The sequence below is a fragment of the Acomys minous genome (genome assembly GCF_964271855.1).
Source record: "Acomys minous genome assembly, chromosome: 4".
NCBI lineage: Eukaryota > Metazoa > Chordata > Mammalia > Rodentia > Muridae > Acomys > Acomys minous.
In genome coordinates, this window is record NC_140486.1 from 74759908 (window position 1) to 74785407 (window position 25500).

General features: G+C 37.9%; 1 protein-coding gene across 1 annotated transcript in view; it reads right to left on the minus strand.

Moving 5' to 3' along the window:
• Positions 1-7251: 7251 nt before the first annotated feature.
• Positions 7252-25500, minus strand: part of COL5A2 (collagen type V alpha 2 chain) — a 62536-nt gene continuing 44287 nt past the window's right edge. The window contains exons 41-51 of the mRNA XM_084778872.1: positions 25214-25321; positions 24179-24232; positions 22312-22419; positions 21779-21832; positions 18749-18856; positions 18325-18378; positions 16846-16953; positions 14089-14380; positions 12369-12556; positions 10159-10398; positions 7252-9878 (exon numbers count right to left, since the gene is read on the minus strand). Coding sequence (XP_084634998.1) covers positions 9732-9878; positions 10159-10398; positions 12369-12556; positions 14089-14380; positions 16846-16953; positions 18325-18378; positions 18749-18856; positions 21779-21832; positions 22312-22419; positions 24179-24232; positions 25214-25321 — 1461 coding nt within the window. The 3' untranslated portion in view covers positions 7252-9731. The remainder of the gene's footprint in view (positions 9879-10158; positions 10399-12368; positions 12557-14088; positions 14381-16845; positions 16954-18324; positions 18379-18748; positions 18857-21778; positions 21833-22311; positions 22420-24178; positions 24233-25213; positions 25322-25500) is intronic.

The window sequence follows — 25500 nt, forward strand, 5'->3', positions numbered from 1 at the left end:
GAGAACCACTGATTTGGAAAGCAATTTGACCTAACCTTGCCTTTTAATACCTTATAATGGGGATTCAGAATCAATTTCAAAGGGAACAAATAACAAAAACAGTAATGTTTATAGTGGAAGAAAGAAACACCTATCTACACATTAGGGGAAAAGATGAGACTAGCACAACACATTTCTTCAAAAACTACACTGAAAAAGCCACAGAGGATAGAGAAATGTGCTGTGAAATAAGGTGAAGGAGGAAGATGTGGGCAGCTGAAGGGAAACTTCCACGGTCCTGTGAAAGAAAGAAGTCTCCTTTCAGAAAAAATAAGCACAAAGTTTCTCAAGTCTAACCTTTCTCACAGCCTCCTACGTGGCAGTTAAGCATGAAAATGATTCATCTGGAAGGGTGGCCGAACATGATAAAATGTGTGACTTATTGGAGAATAGTAGGCCAGGGGTGGCTAAATAGATGTGGAAACTATCCTTGTACAGATGCCAGATGAAATCATCTGGCTCCAATGCAACGGCCTCAGAGAACAAAACATCCAATGCTGGGGCAAGGTACTTATGTGAAGGGAGTGTGGACAAAGGGTCATACAGACTTGGATTGGGATTTCAGAGTCTGTGTAGTTTAAAATTTGGAATATTTAATTGTGAGAGATGATAAGAAAAAGAAAGAAAGAAAGAAAGAAAGAAAGAAAGAAAGAAAGAAAGAAATTAAACAGAATGCAGACACCATTGCTGTTATTATCTTTTTTTTTTTTTTTAAGTCTGATTTTCAAACTTCTCCAGTTTGCCCTCACTGGAGCCAGAAAAAACAGTCTGGAGGCAGAAAGGCCATAGCTATCTATCAGAGCCTGTCAGGTACAGCATCACACAAGGAAACCTGTATGAGGACCCATGATGCTTTGGAACTCAGTATCCTCTTGAACCTTATAAATCCAATTCTAAATCCAGGTGTTTTCAATTCATGTTACATGCTTTCTCATTAAGCTAACAACTGTAGTCATTCTGTATCTCTAACTGCCTTTCATCGTAAGATGTATTTCATAATAGCCTTGGCTGTTGGGAAAAGTGTTCACATTACCACAACAGTCCTGCCTTCCTCCACTTCCTCCATTTGAGTTTCTGCTTTATATTTCACACATCTGTTGTCCAATTGTTTAATACATAGATGGTATTTAACCCAAATTTTTATGTGTCCATTCCCCTCATGTTCCCTCTACTCTAAACCCCTAACAGCAACCTTCCCAGTGATCTTCTTGGCTGACTGTTCAGCTCTTACAACCTCTGTGAGTCATTCATTCACACCAAGTGCTCCAAGAGTAGTTTGATGAATTTCCTCTCTCTCGCTCTGTCTCTCTGTCTCTGTCTCTGTCTCTCTCTGTCTCTCTGTCTCTCTGTCTCTCTCTCTCTCTCTCTCTCTCTCTCTCTCTCTCTCTCTCTGTGTGTGTGTGTGTGTGTCTCTCTCTGTTTCTGTCTCTCTCTCTCTCTGTCTCTCTCTCTGTCTCTGTCTCTCTCTCTCTCTGTCTCTCTCTCTCTGTCTCTCTCTCTCTGTCTCTCTCTTTCTGTGTCTCTGTCTCTGTCTCTGTGTCTCTGTCTCTCTCTGTCTCTTTCTCTCTCTCTGTCGCTGTCTCTCTCTGTCTCTCTCTTTCTGTGTCTCTGTCTCTGTGTCTCTGTCTCTCTCTGTCTCTCTCTCTCTGTGTCGCTGTCTCTCTCTGTCTCTCTCTTTCTGTGTCTCTGTCTCTGTCTCTGTGTCTCTGTCTCTCTCTCTCTCTCTCTCTCTCTCTCTCTCTCTGTCGCTGTCTCTCTCTGTCTCTCTCTTTCTGTGTCTCTGTCTCTGTCTCTGTGTCTCTGTCTCTCTCTCTCTCTCTCTCTCTCTCTGTCGCTGTCTCTCTCTGTCTCTCTCTTTCTGTGTCTCTGTCTCTCTCTCTGTCTCTCTCTCTCTCTGTCTCTCTCTCTCTCTGTCTCTCTCTCTCTCTCTCTCTCTGTCTCTCTCTCTCTCTCTCCCTCCTATTTATTCTTTTGTTTGACGTAGATTCTTTTCTCACATATTCTTTTCTCACGTAATATATTCTGATTATGACTTCTCCCCTCTACTCCTCCCAGCCACATCCCGCCCCCACCCCAGTCTGGATCCACTTCCTTTCTGTCTCACATTTTAAAAAAACAAGAAGAGACTTGATACCCTATGAGCATATACAGGGGGAGGTAATCCCCCTCAGTCACAGTCATAGGGGAGGGGAGTAAGGGGAAAATGGGAGGGAAGGAGGAATGGGAGGATACAAGGGATGGGATAACAATTGAGATATAACAAGAATAAATTAATAAAATAAAAAAAAAACCAAGCAGGCTTCAATGAGACAACAGTAAAATAAAACAAAACAAAAACTAACACTTCAGAGTGGGACAAAAGAAGGCTAAGAAAAAGAGCCCAAAGAGAAGACACAAGAATCAGAAGCCCACAATCATCAGGACTAGAGTAAAAACGTTTAACTGGTAGCCATAATATACGTGCATAGGACCTGGTACAGAGCCCTGCAGGCCTTAGGCTGCTTTGGGCTCTAAGACTTCCTACGAGGTTTTCTTAGCTTGATTTAGAGGGCTTTGTTTTCTTGGTGCCCTTGAGCTCCTCTGGCTCACTATGCTCTTTCTGCCTCCTCTTCTGCAGAATCCCCTGAGGCCTGAGGGGAATGATTTGATGGAGACATCCTGTTAAATGCCAAGTGTCCCTTGGTTTCTCACTCACTGCATGATATCTGATTGTGGCTTTCTTAAGTAGATCTCAGGTAACTCCAGTTAGCCTAAAGGACACAGCGTGCACAGCAGCTGCAGCTCTCCTCCCTATTGTCTTTCACAGTAAATGCTGTCAGGATTCCGCCAGCCTTAGAAATGACCTATTTCCTCACCTCCACAGTTTTCAGTAGATTCCTGGATCCTGTTTCTTGAAATCTCCCAGTTGTAGCTATCTTTTGCCTCCTGAAGTGGTATTGACTTTTCTCTTCCTTCTTCTGTCTTATTAAACATTCTTCCCAAGAATTTTTGCTGAGGTGACTTCTCTCACATGCAAATCTCTGTGTGTACTTTACTAGCCTGAAACCAGTCATGTCTTTTGCATTGCAAGTTTCATTGGTATTTTTGGCTTGTTGAGTTTTTGTTTATAGAGAATGCTGTGCATGTTTTATTTTGAACATACTTGGTCCATCCACAAAGGCCAACTGCAGGCATTCTGACTCATCCTGGAAGATGCCTAGAGGGAACGGCTACACTCTCAACTGAAAATCAGTTCCCTAAAAACACCTACAGAATAATTTTTAATGTCTTAAGCTTTACATACACATCTCTTTATGATATATTTCTTTACCTTTCTGTGTTTCCCATCAACCCTTGCACGCTATCTACAGCAATGCCAACCCAGTAAATGTTCTCCAAACAAACCAGACTGCAAGTCTTTGTCCATGTTGTTATATTGACACACTTTCTTCAGTGCTCAACATTCTTTATCCTCCAAAATTCATTAAGAAAAAAGCAATTTCTGAGTTGTTCTCCTTGTCTGGACTCTTTTTGAAACTCCAGTCTGTTTCAGATGGCCTTATTCCCCTGCATACAACCAGTGACAAGTTTATTCAATATCATAATACATCATGCAGTTTTGCCAACTAAGTGATAGAAAGCATAGAGTCACTTTCTGTACCATCCAATGGTAAATCGTTTTATATTCCAAAGCAAAAGCACCAATATGTGGCAGGAAATACAGATAAAAATCATGCGGTCCTGACTGTTTCTTAGGCTGCAGTGTGCATTAGTCTGTATTCATTGTTTAATGCTTTTGTCATATAAGATTTTAAGTTTCACTATATTTTATGTATGTATGTATATGCTATTTTTTCAAATAATGAATAAAGTCCCTTGAAATCAGATAAAATCAATAATCTGAGAGGCCACCCTGATTTATTTTTCTTCCCTCCCTGTCCCTTCCCTCCCTCCATGCCCACTTTGAGCATGAATCCTCTCATGTTTGTGTGAATTTCAGATAAAATGCCGTGAGGAGATAATTTTATAATGTATTCAATCCAATGGGCAAAAAGAAAGCATATGTGTGAATATTCCTTAGTTGGGCATCAAGTAAATCAATACTACCAGACATAAATTGTGAAAATGTTGATATATTTAGTGTTATTATTTCCATTGATTTTATTTTTTGAGGCCATCTCTCTCCAATAAGTTCAGTGTCTATAAATCACCTACATAGGACTTTGCATATCTTAAATCTCTTTTTCCCTTTCAAATAATCTTGATTCTATCTTTTCTGTCATATTTGTCACAGTTTTTCTCAGTTTGAACATGCTTTTAAAAACTTACTGTCATGATGCACATAAAAGTGTCTTCTTGGATAGCTTATCCCTTCAGTATTTGTTGGCGTATATCTGTTCTCATTCCCATATTCAAAGTAGTAAACTACTTAATAATTTTTATACTGACATAGTTAGTCTAAAAAATGTAATATCCTATCCATTTTGGAAGTGTTTTGTTGCAATATTAAACAATGAAATGTGCTCTCAAATGGTAAATGTCAAGTGATAAACTCAAGGTAGTTTTGATGTGATAAATTCTAGCCAGTTACCTAGATTTATTCTAACTATCCCTTTTCTCATGGCAAGCAACTTTTTATTGTTTTTTTTAAATATTTAATAGAACCAATTTCTTTCCTTAATTAATTATTTTAGTTATTTTTCACTCCAAGGAGCTTAAGCATGATTTTGTCTTGTTTTGTGTTATAAGCCCATGATAAGTGAATATATCTATTAATTTAGAAAAAGGTTATATTTTTCAAATATTAATTTCCCTAAAGGAGATTATTTATTATTGTTGCTCACTTCAATATTTCTGTTTTGCTCCATTAACTCCTAAAAATTATTTGTATGATACTATCACTATAGACAAAAATAACTTCTTTTCTACTGTGCATTCTGTATGCTAACATTAATATAAAGACTATGTATGAATAATACATTAATTAAGTATAAATATTACCTGTGTATAATTTGCAGCTACATAGTATTATATTTTATCATTTATTCAGTGATTATGTGGTAATCTGCATAAATACTAAGAAGAGTTATGTTTCTCTGTAAATGTTTCCTGCCTCTGTAACAAATCTGTAAAAGAGGGTCCCAATAACTGTACTCATAAAATGATGTGAAAATACATTGTTAAGAAAATTCACAATTGGGAAACATATAACCTGATGTATGGTAAAGGAGAAGGAAGTTTGTTAAGAAGAGGCACTGGACAGCCCTCTGAAGCACAGGGATGTCAACTGGGCATTTCTCAAGCTCCAAGGAGACCAATTGGGACTACACTGTTAAAGCTGTTGATATCCAAATGATAACTGAAGACATGTGAACATGACAAAATCAGGTGAGAGTATTACGTATGACAGTTTAAGAAATTATTATCCCTTGGAAATAGAGACACTAAAGCAGCTGGGGAATTGACTCACTGACGTAAAAGAATGAAAAACTGTTTTTAATTGAAGTAGGCATTTTGATGAGGAGGAGGAGAAGGAGGAGGAGGAGAAAATCTGTTGCTCTTCTTGTGGATTTCTTGTGACTGTCATGTCCCATGTTCTATAGATTGTGGCTCATGCCTGCAATGTCACTGTTAGTCCTATTCTCCAAAATCAACTTTTAATGGCTTTTTAAAAAATAATTTATGTTTTATTCCCTTTACATCTGGATCATGGCCCCCTCCCTTCTCCCAGTCCCACCCTCTTTCCTTTGTCACACCTTTCCCTCCCCTATTCTTCAAAAAGGGGAACCCCACCCTCCCACCCACACAGCTCATCCAGTTACATGAGGACTGAGCAGGACCTGCCCTGTGGCCTGATGAGGCAGCCCCATCAGTGGAGACTGAACAAAAAGCAAGCAACAGAGTCCATGTGAGAGAAAACCCGCACTCTCCTTATTAGAAGATCTGCATGAAGCCTGAGCTACCCATCTGCTATATCTGTGTAGGGGGTTTAGACCAGTCTCTGCATGGTCCTTGGTTGGTTTTTCCATCTCCACAAGCCCTTCAGGGTCCTAGTTAGTTGACTCTGTTGATCTTGTGGAGTCCCTGTCACCTCCAGGTCCTTGTACCCTTCCTCCCAGTTTTCCACACGACTCCCTACACTTGGCACAGTGTTTGGCTGTCATTCTTAGCAACTGTTTCGATCAGCTAGGTGGGACTTCTCAGAGGACAGCTATGCTAGGCTTCTGTCTGTGAGTTTAGCAGAGTATCGTTAACAGTGTCAGGGCTTGGCTCTCTCCCATGAGGTGGGTCTCAGATTCGTCCAGGCATTGGTTGGACATTCCCTCAATCTCTGATCAATCTTAATTCCTGCACATCTTACAGAAAGGGTAAATTTGGGTTGAAGATTTTTTGGCTTGGCTAGTGCTTTCCTCCCTCCATGAGGAGTCCTGTCTAAGTAGAGCATGTCCTCTTCAGTCTCCATGATCCCTGTTGCTAGGAGTCACTCCCATATCTTCCCAGAAGCCTACCTTGTCTTAGGTCTCCAGCCTGTCATAGAGATGCCTCTGCTCATGGTTTCTCTTCTGTTGTAGGCCCTCTGCCTTGCCTCTAAGGTCTGGCTTCCACTCTCTGTCTCTCTGCCCTCCCTCTTCTATTTCAACCACTTCCTCTGAGTATTCTATTTCTCCTCAGTGAAGTTTAAGCATCCTTCCTTGAGTCTTCTTTGCTCCTTATCAATTATAGTATGTTTATCCTTTGCTATATGGCTAAAATCTAATTAATGTTTTTTAATGCCTCTTGAAGTATTTATAATTTCAAAGGAAAATAGGGTATTTTGAGATACAATGGGATATCATTTTACAACTGTGATAGTTTCAGTAATTTCTTTGTCCAGGTTTTTTTTTTTTAATTTTCTTATTGAGCCTGGGCTAAGTAATGTTTTCTCAACTTAACATAAGCTAGAGTCATTTGAAAATAAAGAATCAATTGAGACAATGCCTCTATAGGATAGACTTGTCCTGTAGCCAAATCTATAAAACATGTTCATGATTAATGAATTGATGTGAGAAGGCCCAGCCACCACTGGGCAAATGACTCTGCCTAGTATAACAAAGCAGGCAGGGAAAACCATGAGGAGCAAGCCCGTGAGCAGCATCCATGGCCTCTCCTGCCTCCAGGTTCCTGCCCTGCTTGCATTTCTACCCTGACTTCCTTTGATGATGGAATGTAATGAGGAAATGTAAGAAAAATAAATCATTTCCTCCCCAAGTTTATTTTGTGTTACATCACAGCAATAAAAATCATAACTAAAACAGACATATATACCATTTTGGGTGAAATAATGATTATAATTTATAAAATTAAATCTTTTTAAAATTGGAACAAATTACAATGAGCATAGCCAGTATTTATCAACTTATGTAATGAGTTTGGAATGTTTTCAGCATCACTCATACTTTTTTTTTTTGCTATCTTTGAGAAGTATTTATAGTAAATCAACAATAAAATGATGTCACTGTCCTCCCAGATGTATATTGTTTTGTTTTTGCCATGTAGCCTTGGAGGTTCCTCTAGGTCATGAAGGTAAATGAACCCCACTTCTCTGAAGAGATCTATGTACCTAGAATACAAGATGAGACTTTAGGCTTTGGTCTAGTGTCAGAGAACCTTGAAGCATCCCTGACTTTCAGGTGAAAAGTGGTATTTTTGTGAGTGGAAGTTATTAGTATTTTTATTGAATGGAAATCAACATGTATTTCTGGATTACCTATATGCCAATATAGGTTAAATAAAAAGAATCCAAACACACTTAGAAATATCCTCAGTTATATAGTGAAATTCTAGATATGGAACTCAGATTAGAAAAGTGAAGTTGTGAAATAGACATTAAAAATAAAATTCTGGTATTGTTCGGGCTAAATTCATACTTTAGACACACTGAGACATGTTTTATTATTAGTTTATTCAACCATGGAATTTTCATTTCCTTTAGTCTTTATCAATTACTAGGCTAAGTTTTCTAAGGTGTAGACTATTTTCATTGGTGACATTATGCCTTGCAGGCAATGTCACAGATTGATTTCATTTGTAAGCCAGTACAGATATAATGGAAGGTACTTGTTTCATCTAATATTAAATGATGAACAAAAACTATCACAAGATCTTAGTCACTATTGGACACTAAAAGGATCTGATATGTTTAAAGGAATTCAACAAACAGACCAACTAACATGACAGAAGCGTGTATTTAATTTCATGCTTTGCAGAGATACATGATCAAAGTTGTGTGTGTGGCTTGTCCTTTGAGATGGCCCAAACTATTTATTTTTAAGTAGGAAATACAATGGAGCAAACAGTTGCAATTGAGAAAAAATATTTTGAGATACAAGGGACAAGGGGACTTGTGTGTCCTGGATTAAGACACACACGAGTATTATACAAAATTTCAACTACAGTATGAGAAGAAGAGTCAGAAGGCCCGGGAATGATGTCCTGTCTCTCAGAATTGGGACATTTAACAGTTCTGTGTTCACAAATGGCATTGGTGAAACAATCTTTATTTTAAAAGAATTTATAGAAAGAAATTTAGCACCATCATTAAAAGAAAAGTAATAATATTTTAGCCCTGCCTATCTCCAGTCTTGGAATAACAACAGAAGCATAGCACCTTTCAATACCTAAAGTATAAACAAGAACAGGCAGTCTGTCCCAGCTGCTAGAGATGAGGTAGCTCAAGCTAAGAATTGGTGGGTCATATTTCCTTATGAATGTTCTAGTTCCAATTCTCGCGTTTGATTTGAGTGATCATCACAGCTCTAGGTTTCTAGATCTTTTCTTTATGCTAGGCTTCAGGAAACAGAGATTGTGCCTGTGGGAGATTCTCAACTTTTGTTACTGGACATGTGTGTTAGAAAGTTGTGGGGGTAATTTTTTTTCATTCAATATCTTCTTTTATAAGAAAACACAAATACATCTATCTGTATTTTCAAAATTACAACAAAAAGGAAAATGTTACTCTTAAATTTGAATGAGAAAAACTCTAAATATATCAGTCTTTACAAAATAAATTGTAAAGTTGAGGCAAGTTCTGTTTTTTTTTCTCCTGAAATACGTTATTTAAAGATCTCATTTAAGACAGTGGAAATGATATATTATATTCTCATTAAAGAATATTTATAATTGTAGTACAATAACAATACATGCATGTGAGATTCATCCACAAGGTAAAATATTTTATGTTCATTTTTCATGATGATTTTGGAATAAGAGGACAGAAAAGAACACTGCATTCTACTTTTCAGACTGCAGCCAAGCAAAATCAAAATCAACATGTGTTGAGGTTTTATATACCCCACCATGTAAGCTACCTGCTAGGAAGAAGAATTTCCTCATAAATACTAAGCAACTTATTCATGATAGTGAAATGAATTGATGAAAACATATTTATTTTTTAATCAGTTTACTTTTTTGTAAAGGTGGTCATTGTCATTGGTCGTTTAAAATCTAAACTGTCATAATGAAAAATATTTTAAGTCAATTAAACTTGAGGATTGTAAGTAAAATAAATATTCTGAAGGATAAGGTGGCCAGGCACTTCAGACCATATGTACAAAGCTGATGCAGGACCAGCCATTACTTCAAGAGTCTCAGGATCAACTTCAAACAGTCAAAGTTCTTGTGAATGATGGTGGTCATTGATGGTGGTGCGCATTGTCAGTGTTTATGGGCTTCCGTTACATGAAACAAACTGCCCCAATCTCGATGCCAAATTCCTGGTCTGTGCTTCCAATATCCACAGGAGCAAGATCTATGATGGGCAAGCGGGCCACATTCTGTGTTCTATATTCAAAGATAGTCTTGCCCACATTTCCATTCCGCTTCTGAAATTGAACAGGACAATGGATCAATAGCATATATTTCCAAGAATTTTACACAAGAACAACCCCCCTCCCATGCATGTGCACAAGCAACTCTTATAATAAAAAAACAGCTCTGGTAAATGTGGTACCTGTATGCATGGCAGAACGGAGACACGCAAATCAGTGGTTCTCTACCATAGACTGATGAAAGTTTATGATTGAAAGAAAGAATCAGTAGTTTCACTTGCCGACTAAAGGAAGGAAGGAAGGTACAGAAGAGCGTTGTTCAAAAGGTACTTACAGAACAAGTATCTTGAAGAACTGTGTATCTGAATCTAATGTTTCCTTCTCCTTTGATTTCTAAGTCATTTGACCCTTTAAGAACTACAGCTTTCTTGAGATTTTTGGCTTGATCATCCATGTATCCCACAGTGTTCCTACAGATGTAAGTAATGTTCTGGGAGGCTTCTTTTGATAAAAGGCGCAGAAAGGTCATCTGAGTAATAGCTGTATTAGGTGACTGGTAGTCTCCATAGGTGAACTAGAAAAATGAAAAGAGTCTATGTGATATAACATACTGAAGGGGTTCATAATGCCACCCAAAGACATGACAGATTGATGACAGGCAGATAGATAGATGATTGACAGATCATAGATAAATCATGTTTGAAGATTATTATTTGATTTTCAAATAATAAGCAATTTTATCATATAACGGAAAATATTTTCAGACATCTATTCATAGTCACAAGTACTCATGGCCTTACAACTTCAAAGAAAAGGTAAAAAAACCAAAATGATTTTAATTTCACAGAGAAAGGTTTATTTTTAATCGGCTTTAATTATATACATGCTATATACATTATACTTAATAAATAGAACTCAACTTTATTACTAATTAGAATAAAAATATAAATTAATTATAAGTATAAATCTATTTTGCAGAGGTTACATACATATCATAAATAATATATTCTACAACTCTAGTTTTCAAAACTCACTTCAAACTCACTCTTTCCTATTTATCTTCAACTGAGTTCTGTTTTCAGTGGCCTCAGTTTTGTTTCTGACATATCATTTTGGTTAAACTATATTTTATCTCTTTTCACTAAATAATAGTAGATTCTACCTTATTGTATATGGAATTAACATTTCCATAACATGTTAGCTGGGACAAGTTTGGAAGCAGAGGAGGTCAGCTGGGATAAAACACTAGCGTTGGAATATGGAACACCAAGATCTGAGAACATTCTGAACCAACTAGACCATAGCAAAAACTCAGACCATAGAAACAAACCCAGAGAAAATGTAACATAATTTACTTAACTATAAAAATGACTTAACTGCTTCACAGGTTACAAGGTATTCCATTATTTTTAAATTGTATCTATTATGTATCATTTATCTTTGTAGACACTACACTAAGCAGTAACACTCACAGGAATGGTGAGGTCAGCCTTACCACTCTTACTTTAAAGTAGTAAAAAGATTGTAAGTAAAAAGCAGTTGAGGACATCCTATTGGGACTCTAGGTGAGAGAAGCATGGGAGAATGGGGAATAGAAGGATCCAGAGGGTCCTAGAAACCTACAAGAAGAACATTATGAAGGGCAGATCTGAGCCCAGGAGTCCTGCTCAAACTATGGCACCAGCCAAGGACAATACGTGCAGTAAACTTTGAACCCCTACACAGATCTAGCCAATGGACAGGACATTCTTCACAATTGAGTAGAGAATGGGGACTGACTTTCACACGAACTCTGGTGCCCCATATTTGACCACGTCCTCTGGATGGGGAGGCCTGGTGGCACTCAGAAGAAGGATAGCAGGCTATCAAGAAGAGACTTGATACCCTATGGGCATATACAGGGGGAGGAGGTCCCTCTCAGTTATAATCATAGGGGAGGGGAGTAGAGGGAAAGCGGGAGAGAGGGAGGAATGGGAAGATACAAGGGATAGGATAACAATTGAGATGCAATATGAATAAATTAATAAAACTTTTAAAAAGTGGCTGAGTGGGCTGGGGATGGTGGTGCATGCCTCTAATCCCAGCACTTGGGAGGCAGAGGCAGGTGGATCACTGTAAATTGAGGCCATCCTGGTCTACAAAGCAAGTCCAGGACAGCCAAGGCTACACAGAGAGACCTTGTCTTGAAAAACAACAACAACAACAACAAAAAAGTGATTGAGTAATTTTCTAAGTTTCAATTATGACCCAGGTCTCCTAGAGTTGAGACAAGACTCCTTCCACTGTCTTCCACAGTGTATTAACGGAACTACTATTAAAGATTATTTATTTCATCCTGCTAAAAGTAAAAATTATAAGTTTGTATGAACTAACTCATGGTAAAACTTGTTCAGGCAATGATTTTACAATAATTTCTAATGAGAACATATCACTTAAGGTAACCAATATAAAATAAATCCAGTCAAAGCATAGTTTTAATACATTTGAAAACATAATAAATGATAAAAGGTAAAAATATAGTTCTGGGTAAACATATTAAATCACCTGAGATCCTCTGTTCATGTCAAGACCATACCACACAGGCTTATTGTCAGGGGATTTGCTGGCCCACCAGGTTTTAACTGGAATAGTGGCTGGGTTTGCTGAGATACATGTCTCTCCTGTTTCCATATTGCAGTAAACTTTGATTGCATCTTCAGCTGATCCCTGGTTAGGATCAATCCAATATTCACCTATTTTCCAAGATAGAAATATTTGTTAAAGAAGATTATCTCAAGTACGATTGTGAGTCTCTAAAGTAATCAACAGAGATTTGGTCCTTTATTAAAAATGGAATTGTCACGGGACTGGGAAGCAGGCTTGGCAGGTAAAGTGTTTTTCACACAAGCTTGAGGACTTGCGTTTGGATCCTCACAGTCTATACAGACACTAGATGGGTACAATAAATACTTGCCATCCCAGCATGTGGAGGGACGGAAACTGGACATCCTTGCAGTAAGCCAACTGCCGAAAAGGTGAGCTGTGGACTCAGCTAAAAACCCACCTTAACATGTAAGGAAGACTGTTAATGTCAACCTTCTCTACACATCTTCACATGCAGCCACACATGTGAACATACAAATGCACATGCATGCAAACACTCACATGTGCATATGGGATAAATGTAACACTAAAGCACTGTAGGCATTCTCACATGCTAACTGCTGTTCAAAAGCACTTTTCCAAAGCATGTGGTTAGGACTCAAAATATCCGAGTGATTTTTAAAACAAGAATCATAAGACAGTGCCTTTGATGTTTCATATATAACCTCAATATACAGACAAATATATTTATTCACACTCCCTATATAGATCCATATGCATGTATATGGTATTACACATAAAGTATGAAAATTAAACTTTAAATAAAATGACAAGGGGTGGTGAGATATAAATTAAGGGGTTAATTTTAAAAAGTGTATATTCTTTAGACAGAACATTTTTAGCTGTCTCTGTAGATGTCAAATTTCAAAGTTAACCGAAATTCTGGTATTTCCCAACTCGTTTTTTATTATTTTAGATCTCCCTTTTCTGGGTCTAATTACATCATTTAAAATGATTGAAGAAAGCATACTAAGAACACTGTCATACAAGAATGTAGAAACACTGCTTCATTCCAGACTGCCTTAAAAGCTCACTATACACGACCCTGACAGGAAGGATGGCAAAGGAGTGATTGGCAGGACATTAAAGTACAATAGATTCTATATGTAAATAAATTAGGGAACTATGTGTTCTTTACTTATTGCCCTAATTAAAATTATGAATTATCTTGTAGGTAAGAAAGTATGTTTTTAGTTGTACATGAACAAGTATTTTCTTTCTTTTTTTTTTTAAAGATTTATTTATTATGTATACAGATCTCATTATTGATGGTTGTGAGCCAACATGTGGTTGTTGGGATTTGAACTCATGACCTTTGGAAGAGCAGTCAGTGCTCCTAACCTCTGAGCCATCTCTCCAGCCCAAACAAGTATTTTCTGCATTCACATATATGGAACTATTGCCTCAAAATTGGGTTTTTGATATGATAGGTCCTTTATTATCAGTAGCTTTTCATGTACTTGTCTCTACCATAAAAATATAAGCTCTGGGGCATGTTTGATTATTTATCTTTCTGTCTATCTACCATTAACTATAAAGTTAAAAATATATTTGGGGACACAATTGAGAATAACTCAAACCAAACAACATGCTTCACTCAAACAGGCCCCTATCCACTCACCACTCTGCTTTGTGGAATGGCAAAGCCTCAAGTCATCACATGTCCGGGCTGGGTGCTTCTTGGAACCATCAGGGCTCCGCATGGTTTCAATCTGACTACTGAGAGACTTCAGCGTAGCATGGACTCCAGGGTCAGTTTTGTTAGCATCATCAGGAGCTGCCTGGTCTTCGGTAAACTCTGGAAGTGGATCTGGCATGTTCTCATCATAGTGGCCCATGATATCACCAAGAGCAGCAGTCAGATGGCCAGGAGGACCCGGGGGGCCAGGGGGCCCAGGCTCACCAGGAGGACCCTATTCAAGGAGAAGCAGAGAAGCAAAAAAGATAGTTTAAGTGTCAGTTGTTTTGTTTTACTAAATTGCTGCTATGCTGCACAGGGACTGGTACAACTTGGCACACCAATACCTCAATGCTGAAGACGTGTGAGTCATGCATTCTTAAACAGGCAGGGCTAGCCTGTCGAGTGATAACATTCCAAAATGGGAAGTGATGTGGAGCTGTTTTTCAGGGAAAGTTATCTACCAGTCAGGCTCTCAGATAAACAAAGTTCAAAGCCAAACTCTTTGCTTTGATGTCTTCTTTGAAGATGTGATGTATTTCATGTGAAGAACATTCAGAGTTACATCCCTTTCAAATAAAGTTGAGCAAGACACAACTGGAATTCTTTTTTTTTTATTTATTATATATACAATGTTGTATCTGCATGTATGCTGCCTGCCAGAAGAAGGCACCAGATCGCATCTCATTTTAGATGGTTGTGAACTATCATGTGGTTTCTGGGAATTGAACTCAGGACCTTTGGTAGAGCAGCCAGTGCTCTTAACCTCTGAGCTATCTCTCCAGCCCACAACTGGAATTCTTTAAAATAAGTTATGAGCAGAAGACAATAAAAGGGATGCCAGGCTGTGGGGCCTGTTTCTATAAGTCTTCATAAGCACAACACACAACATGGAACCTCTTGGCTCAAAATAAATACAGGAAGTAATTTTGTCTGTATGTGAATTATGAGAAATATAAAAATTCTCTGTACTGAACAAAGTCAAAGAAAAGTTACCATTAGCTTTTTTTATGGTCTTAAAGATATCTCCAATTCCTTTGTTTTCAGGAGAGAACTAAAGGAATGTGAAGTCTCAGATAAATCCAAAAGAAGTGGCAAAGATTACAATCTGAGTGTTCTTCATTAATTCCTCTGCATTTTCAGAGGAAGACCTCAAGATTCATTGGGAGCCAATAACAACTAAAGAGGTGTGGAGACCACATCTCAGGTAAAGAGCACAACCCTGGGAGTCTCAGGCTAATGCGTCAAAATACGCTCTGCCACTCACTGTGAGGCAGGCAAGGCGTTGTAATGTTTGTGCTAATGCTTTCTGATTCTCAAAAGGTAGATGATAGGATGACAGACAGGTGATAGGTAGATGAATAGATAGACAGTGGATTTCCAAGAAGCCATCATGGTTTCACATGTCCTGTTACACTAGTCTGAGAGGCAGAGATCATTGAACCATAAAAAAATAATTCCAGAACCACACAACTCAAAGATAAATTCCATAGCTGTTTTTTTTTCATGGAGAAAGAATTAGAAAACTTTCTTGGTTATGAGAATAATAAATAAATAAATAAACCCACAGAATAAATACTAAACATTGGAATGAATGGCACCATCACTGGGAGAATAAGCACTAAAAAAGTAGGGCCAGATAAATAAGATAAAAGAAACACCAGACAGAAGCTTAAACGCACAGAGTGCATAGTGTGTAGAGAGATGATGTCTGAGGACAAAGACCAGCTAATATGCTTTACTATTTGTTATCACCTCATACTAAATACCATTGGATTTTTAACTGAACTTTAAAATTGAAACCTTTTTTGTTTTGTTTCTCAAGACAGGGTTTTTCTATGTAGCCTTGACTGTCCTGGACTCCCTTTGTAGATCACGCCAGCTTTGAACTCATTGAGATTTGCCTGCCTCTGCCTCCCCGAGTGCTGGGAGTAAAAGGCATGAGCCATGACACCCCGGTAAATTGAAATCTTTTTTTTAATTAAGTGTTTTTTTATTTTTTAGATGGAAATCTTAAATGTCATTTTCTATGAAGAAAAATTTCAAACTCATATAGTTAATTCTGTTTCAAGCTTCTTCTTCGTGCACTACCATGGGGGAGGACAACATGAACTATGAAGCAAAATAAACCCTTTCTTAAATTGATTGTCATCAGAGGTTTTTTTGTTTGTTTGTTTGGTTGGTTGGTGAGTTTTTGTTGTTTGTTTGTTTGTGTTTTGTTTTGTTTTTCTTTTGGTTTTTGGACATGGTTTTTCTGTGTAGCCTTGGCTGTCCCAGACTCATTCTGTAAACCAGGCTGGCCTCAAACTCACAGAGATCCACCTGCCTCTGTCTCCCTGAGTCCTGGGATTACAGGCATGGGCCACTGTGCCTGGCATTTGCCAGTTTTTAACAGAAGCAGCAAAGAAAATTAAAACAATTATAAATTTAGACAATGAAATATTTTCACAACTTTGATAAAACTGCAGTCATAGCTTGATATTTGACCTCAGTTGTAATATCACTTCAAGGACTTGGTATCTTGAGCTCCCATTTTATAAAATCTAAAAATTGTGTATTAAAAGACTTGAAATAATTACTCAGGTAGATAACCTTCTTGTGACTTCTAGTTGTATTTTAGGAGTCTCTTGAGACTCTTGTTGGCATGTTTGCACAGATGCTATTGGATAGACTCCTTCTTGGCAACACTTGTGACCTTACCTCTGGTCCTGCTTCTCCTACGCTGCCTCTTACACCAGGAGGTCCAATTGGCCCAAGTGGCCCAGGGTTTCCTTCTTTGCCTGAGGGACCTACTGGTCCTGGTGGACCCTGTCACAACACAAAAAAAAATGCATTTTAGAAGAAGGCGGTGCAATGTCTGTCCTATAAAAGAACAATTATAGAGATGATTGCTCAGATTCCAATATTAATAACTAATAAGTGAACTTGCAGCATTTTGTAACATTTACAATTTTATTTCATGTGAATGATCCATAATTACTTCTGGATAAAGGTCCAAGATAACTTAAAAGGGCTAACAGGCTAATCACCAGATTTCATTGGTAGCAACTGTTTCATCAAACAGTTAATAAACTTTCTTGGAAATACAATTACTTTAGAAGACAATGATGTAAGTTTAATTTTTTTGCCTATAGTTCAAACCCGTACTTACACCACAGAACCTCGTCATATCATAGCACTTTCCTTAATATTATTCTTATTTTATGCATATTTATATTATACTTAAATATAGCATTTTTTGCTAATTATCTTTCGAATTTTCTTTATGAAATATCTTAGGACACCAATGGCCTGTAAGAAGCAGCACTTATGTGAATTTAGAATTTCTAAAAGCTTCAAGTGTTGGTTCTCTTTTATGATTTGCTTCCAAATTATTTTTGTATAAACTTCTATGGATTTATCACATTAAAAAACAAAATATGTCTATCTTCAAAATCTATTCCACTTCATAAGCAAGTCCAATCATTCCAAAGAATTTATGTTTAATGGAACGTTAACAGCGAACATGAAACTGAATAAAAGAACATTTAAAATGTGGGTAAGAGATTTTTTTTATTTTTTTTCCTTTATTAATTTATTCTTGTTACATCTCAATGGTTATCCCATCCCTTGTATCCTCCCATTCTTCCCTCCCTCCCATTTTCCCCTTGTTCCCCTCCCCTATGACTGTTCCCGAGGGGGATTACCTCCCCCTGTATATGCTCATAGGGTATCAAGTCTCTTCTTGGTAACCTGCTGTCCTTCCTCTGAGTGCCACCAGGTCTCCCCCTCCAGGGGACATGGTCAAATGTGAGGCACCAGAGTATGTGAGAAAGTAATATCCAGAGGGTCCTAGAAACCTACAAGTATAACATTATGATAGGCAGATTTGGGCCCAGGGGTCCCGCTCAAATTAAGGCACCAGCCAAGGACAATACAGGCGGTAAACCTTAAACCCCTACCCAGATCTAGCCAATGGACAGAACATTCTCCACAGTAGAGTGGGTAAGAGATTTTAAGACATAAAATAGGTCATATTTCAGGATATTTCTACTTTAAAATACTTTCTAAGTTTGTCCCATGCATTTTCTGCCAGTCTCACAGAACATAAACCAATCAATATTAAATACCAGGAACATTGTACTCAAGAGACAGTATTCTGTTCCATGCACCTGAAGCTTAACAGTTTCTCTTACTTACTCTTGGGCCAAAGGGACCAGGGATACCAGCACTTCCTTGTTCACCATTTGGACCCTGCACAGAAAAACAATGAAAGTGTCATTAAAACATTTAAATCTTGCATTGTGCTGTCTTTTATCATTAAAAGTATTTTGTCACTAACTTTAGCTCTACAAAGGAAGCCATTAATTTCTTTAACATCTGACTAAACTAAAGACCACTGTATGGGTAAAAGGGCGTGGAGCTTTTTGCTTTATTTCTTCCCGTAGTACTATATCTTATAGATGGGTATTTCTACTGGGTAATTATATAATTATCCATCAACATAATTTTGAAATTAAAATGATATACAAAAGCCATCCCCATGTGTTCCGTGGATGTTCCTGTCAACACACCAGTATATTCTCACATACAGGAAAAAATAGCACTTAAACAAATAACTTACAGGAGGGCCAGGAAGACCCTGAAGGCCAGTGAAACCTCTATGGCCTTTCTGACCTCTGTCACCTCGGTCTCCATTGTCACCCTTGTCACCTCGAGGTCCTTGTGGTCCCTAGAAATAGTCAGACATAAATATTACTTAAGACTACAATTTGCTGCAATTTTGCTCTTTATGATTATGTTTACTGTAATTTTTAGTTTTTTCTAAAATTTAAATTTAAAATAATTTGCTTTCTATGCTTCCTCTGGGAAAGCTAAATTTATATACACAAATAAAATGATTGGCTAGGAATGTATTGAAAATCAATCAAGGACTCAATAGGTGTATTTGTATCTCTTAATAGCCAACATCTACCAAGTTGGACTTAATGCTCACTCAGTAGGAAGGGGTTCATGCCTGGTATTTTAAACTTAGGAAACTACCCATGATTAGTGAGATCATGGACCCTAGAGGAAAATCTTGTACTGCCATGGTCTTAAACTAACTCCCAATTCTATTCTAAAAGCTTATCTTTATAACCACAGATAACTGTAGTTCTAGCCTCTCAACTGTGGGAAGCCATGCCAAATTCTGCCATGTCAGAAATCCTGTGCTTAGGCTGCATGCTGTGACCTTCCAGCTCCTGATCTCTGCCAGAGGTGGTCTTTGTGTTCCAGGCCATCCTTGGACTATTTTACCTTTGAAAGAAGTAGGGAAATCCCTACTGAGAAATACCTGGAGGGTTAAGGAAGTTCCTACAGAGAGCTATTCAGGCTACTGTGTTCTTCTTGCCTTGGCAGCTAGGAAGAGAGGGAACAGAGTAGATCCTACTGACCTTACTATATAAAATCTTACTCGTCCACATTGAAGAGAAATCTTGATCAGAAATTTCCTGACTTGATTCGTTATTTCTCGCGTCTCTGTATCCTACTTTCAATCCTCACTCCCTCTTTCAGGTGAACCCTGATTCAATTTTCACCACGGGCTGGGACCCGACACCCAACAGAGACCATAATCTACAATGGGTCAAATTGCCAAGACCAATGGACAATGGGATTCTTAGGCATGACTGATGCATCTATCCACAACCCTTACAAAGACTCAAGGAAGATCGCAAGATCACAGAAGAGAGGGAAATGAGGCTTCTCTAGGAACAAGGCCCTGACAGGTTATCCAATTCCAAGAGATCAATCCTAAATGCATATATACATACATATGTGGAATATTAAATGGACTAAAAACATTGTGTATATATGGTGTAAATACAGTACTCATGATTAAAATTTCCAAAAAACAAAATTTATGCAAATGAAACAGAAAAACTGAAGTAATATCAGTAAAACACATTCCTTAGACACACATGTATGCACACAAACACACACCTATATACAAATGGAGATAAATCTATATTATTCTTATCATCTGTAATATGTGTTCCCCAATCCAAAGATCCTAATCCTAAAAATAAAAGGATATTTGAGATATAAGCTACAGGTAGAGAAGTAGTAAAAAGTATCTGCAATGCTGATTCTGTTGTTTATTTAGGATGCTAAAAAGTCAATAGAGCTTCAGGATTCAGTGGTTCCCAGTAAACTAACAAGTGACATATGGCTACCTACTAAGACTTATCCTGTGTGGTCCTCAGTTTCTTAGAAGGCAAATTGCAATGCTAATCCTCATGCTATAGAGAATGAATATAATCATCATCAGATCCACCAGATTTTAGGGTATTTTTCAATGCTTTGTTTTGTTTGTTTTCACTGTTTAATTTACATCTCATAACCATCAGCCAGAGTAAGGAGTTTAGTAATAAAAAAACTGGATGCTGATGTATGAGCATGAGAAGCATGATGATTATCTATAAAATAAAATGAAGGAAAAATCTACCTGGAAGCTCTACACATAAGGTATTGAGAAATTGTAAAATTATAAAATGTAAGACGCTTGCTTGACCTGCCCAGAGGCTTCTCCCAGTTCTCATTACTACTAGCTTCAGAGTTCCACCCTAGTTCCCAGAATAGCTACATGCAAGCTCCCTATATCAGAAGTCCCATATGGTTTCTAGTAACCACCCTAGGAACCCACACCCAAGTCCCCACAAGAAGTCTCCCACTGCCAATGTCCATATGGTTTAAGCTTGATAAGGAACCCCACGTGCTTTGCAGTTTTTGCTCTTAAAAACTAGTCTGTAACAGCTACTCGGGGTCCTTCACCTCCCGAGGGCTGAGGGACCCTGACGCGTCAGCTTTTGCATCAGTGTGTTGTGCCTCGAGTGGTTTCTCACGGCGACTCCCTTCCCGAGTTGGGCGTGACAGTCCAACAGTATCACCAAAATCCCAGCCCAGACACCTGGCATGGAGAGCCACACGAATGTGTTGCAGGCAGACCACTGGACTGGCCAGCTCACCTCCACATGCCTCAACTTGGTTTTGCCATAAGTCTTATTAACAGTACTTAGACTAGCATCCAATGGAACCCATCCTTGAGACCCACTCTTGCTATTCATGAACTCTGCTTGCTTCCTGCCTCTCTAGCTCTCACTTACACCTTATGACAGACTTCTTTCTAACAGCTCACCCTCTGTGTTGTCCATGAAATCTACACACACCTGGAAGCCACGGCTTGGGAAAGGTTTGGAGGCCTTTGATTTCCAAGGATCTCATCCTCCCTACCTCATCTCCCAGCTTCTGTTTATCTAAAGCATGGAAGTCCCCGTTGCTCTCAAGGACCCTAGATTTTTCCAATACCAATTTCAAACACAACTCTCTTGTGAATTTTAACACAGCTTAAAAGTGTACTGTCATCCATATTATTTTTCATAATAAAAAATTTCAAAATCAGTCTTCCATTTCCCTGAATTTTTTTTACTGCTATCTACTGCACTATCACACTGTACATCATGACTGCTACCATCTCACAGAGTTTCTGGTTCCTATGGATCAATAATTCTCCAGCAGCCTTCCCCCTCTACTGTTTAGCAACTTAAATTATACTTCCCCTTGGGTATATATTTTAGATAAGAAAACATATTTGTTCAGAAAAGATAGAGCTTACAGGTAAACCACGTTTTCCAGCTCGACCAGGTGGTCCTACAGGGCCTCGAGAACCCTGGGGAAAAAGCCATAGAACTTAGTATCTTAACATATAAATGTGAACATGAATATAAATCTAAGAGTAACATATCAATATAATAATAGATTATAATTATAATGTAGATGTAGAGATTAAAAGCACTAACTCTAGTTACATATCTGTACATACCTAATTATATATGTTGAACGTATTACAGTGAATTTTATTTATTAGCTTGACCAAATGAAGCTCACCTTAGTTTACTATTAAATGACATTAAATGCTTAATTTTATTCAGTTGTATTATAGTTTCTATAAATCATAACCTGTTTAGAAAATCAAAGTAACTATATCAAGATCAAATACATATTCAAAACCAAATGATTTTTAAAACTAAGCATATGTCTTAATGCATAATTGCCTATCATTATTAAAAGTCCTTAGCTAACAGCACATGCAGGATTGAATGCATATACACATAGTTACAGGACGGCATATCCTGCTGACATTCTTACTGGATCTCCTCTTTGTCCTGCGTCTCCTGGTGCACCAACAGGGCCAGGAGTCCCAGGGGCACCCTGAGAGCCTGGCAGGCCGGCAGGCCCGGGGTCGCCACGGTCACCCTGACAAAGATAAACACAGTATTGTGCTTTAAATATTTATTCTATAACATCAGGAATATTCTATATTGCATTACTATTTGTTATGTGAAAATACACCTTTTCAAAGCTGTTAGTTTATGGTTTTACTTAAATATTTTACTTTTATTCACTAGTCAATAATTTGATCTCACAGGAATAGGATTGTTCCTCCTTCACTTCAGATCTCATCCACCCTCAGTTCTTGCTGTTCCCTACGTCCAGACTGTTGGAGTACAGGAGTGTAACAGTACAAAACTTAACATTTGCTAGTCTAATTTCCTAGACTTTCAGTTTTCAAAGGAGCATCCACATTTGTAAAACATAATGAAATTTCGGAATGTGAAAACAAACCCCCTTCTTACATTTTCAACTCCACACAGAGTGTCTCAGAAAACTGGTTCTGAGCATTCATTACCTCCCTCCTTAGAAAACAATCACTCTTCTACCTTAAGGAAGAAGGGCAAATGTGATGCTGGCTGCAGCTGCATTGTTTACAGTGCCCTCAAGAGTAAAGGCTTCTAGTAAACGCAAGCAAGGATGTCTTCAGACTGTGCGTCTCACTTGGACGAACTGAGAAATAAAGAGGCCTCCCCGCATTTCATTCAGATGACCCCGTATGACAACTCTCCAAATAACATCTACGGATGCGCATGTGAGACCAATGTGGCAGAAACATACATAGAAACAATTAATGACTAAAGAATTTGGAGTCACACTTTATTTGCTAACAGACATTAATTCTTACTTGACTCTGTAATTTGGCAGGTATAATGAAATTTGGCATCTAAGTTAAATAATATATATATATATATATATACAATAAACTGAAGGAAAGATTTTGAAAAGCAAGTCATTTAAAACACACCATTGTAATTTATAGGGAATTTCCTGTTTTGTATGTAATTTTGTAATTAAAAAATGAAACAGCAATTTAAAGTGTACATTGGAGTTCGTGGAGTTGCAATAATATTTCTGGGAGCGCATATCAAGATTTTTGGATGCTTTGGGCATTACATGTGTACACCAGCAAAGGCAGAGACTCCACGTGTTAGAAACCATAGATAAGGAGAGCCTTAGTCCAGGGTTCTCCCAAACCTTTCCTTCTCCTTGCTAATAGTGGGATAGTGTTCTAGAGCCCTTACCCTGAAGAAAACCGTATGCCTGGTATTTAGCATATAAATGCTAGCGCTGAGCATATTTAAGGTACTTGGAAATAGGTTTGGAAAACTCAGCATCATGTAGCCTGTTTGCCTTTGGTAGCCAAATCTGTTCCCCAACTAATAGATGTGCAACCACCAAAGAGTCAGCTCAACACAGGCCTAATTTAAAGCCACACACCACATCTATAGTTTAGAAGGCATCATGGTTTATAGCCTTATAAATTACTTTCTTTAGGGAATGAGTATAAAAATGTAGACTGCATTTGGCTGTGTGAGTAATATGGAAACTCAGAACATTCATTTAATCATCATCCAGAGCCTCTGTGTTACACAAAATATCAAAGCAATTTTGTTTCTTGCTCTTGAAAATATGTGTCATACTTTGTCATGCATTCAAACATTATTTCACTTACAAGATTATCCAAGGTCATGACCGTATTACTAAATTGTTTGACATCAGAAAATCAGAGTTGCACTGGGATTATGGGGGTAGAGGAGTTTTATTATAAATTTTATTACACTAGAATACAATGGTTTCAAGTATATTTGGGTCGAATATTCCAGTCAGTATTTGCACTTACCCGTTCTCCAACAGCACCGTCCCGTCCTGGGGTACCATCATTGCCTGCTGGACCCTAAAAAGAACAGCATTTTACACAGGACTTCCTGAAGAGGTTTTTAACCGCTCACCCCAGCTTACAGGAAACTGACAAAAAGTAAAACAGCACTCGACAGGAGCCTCAGCAGGGAGAGATGGCTGTATCTCTTTTTATTTCCAAGTGCTTGTAAATTTACCATATTCTTATTTACTCTTATTGTTCATTTCTATTTCTCATTAAAGGATAGGTCCTCGGAAACATTGATGTGAGCCAGTTACAATGCTCATATTTTGCATTTTGTCTGAATTCTCACTTTGTTGAAACAAGATTTTTAAGGTTTTAAAGCCAGGCAATTGTGTTTATATTATATGAAGTTGGGTTTTAAAATATAAATTATTCTTTCCCTATTTTACATTCATGTTTTTCAGAACTTTGTTTTTTGATAAAATTAGCTTTTAAATCATGGATTAATCCTTTCAGGAAAATGTGGTCCTTTGAAAATGTACTCATTAAATTGCTGACCAGAGGATATTCCAACCTTCAGCTTTTCAAATATCTCCTCTCAAAAGAGACTGAAGGAACATGGCAACCATAATGTTACTTTATGATGATAAAAAGTCCTCTCCCATCTCCACGCGCTGTAATAGTTTCATTAATCCTATCACCACAGCTTGGCAATTTTGATAAATGTCCCATTACAGAATGAAATAATAACAAGGGAAAGATGAATGGCTGTGTCCTCCTACCTTCAAAACAGTTTGCCAAAAGCTAAATCAACTGAAACGCTCACTTCAGCTTTTAGGAAAGTCAGTGCAAGGGCACTGAATTTGGTTTCTCTATCACTTTAGCCAACTCTCTAGGGAAGCAGAGTTCATCAAACAGCATGACAACAATCTTTCTTAAGCTTGTATGTGTAATCCATTCCTAAATACCTACATCAACTTCATAATGAAAGAATTCTTTCTATCACGCTTAGCTAAAACAGAAGGTATTTTCTTTAAGGACTGAAGCACTCACTTCTGGTCCAGGTTCCCCTACAGGACCATTGGAGCCTGGAGGTCCTACGGGTCCAGGGGGACCTTTATCTCCTGTAGCACCAGTTGGTCCTACTTTTCCAGGTGTGCCCTGAAATTAAAGCACAAGTATGTTAATCACTGATGAAGACATTTAAGAATACCAAATTCCGTAAGACGCATTTACTCAGGAGTACTTCAAACTCCTCCTATAGAAATAACTGTCCAGTATCCTAAACATTTATGATTGCTTAAAGACTCATCTACTTCTTATCACATTATTCCTGATAT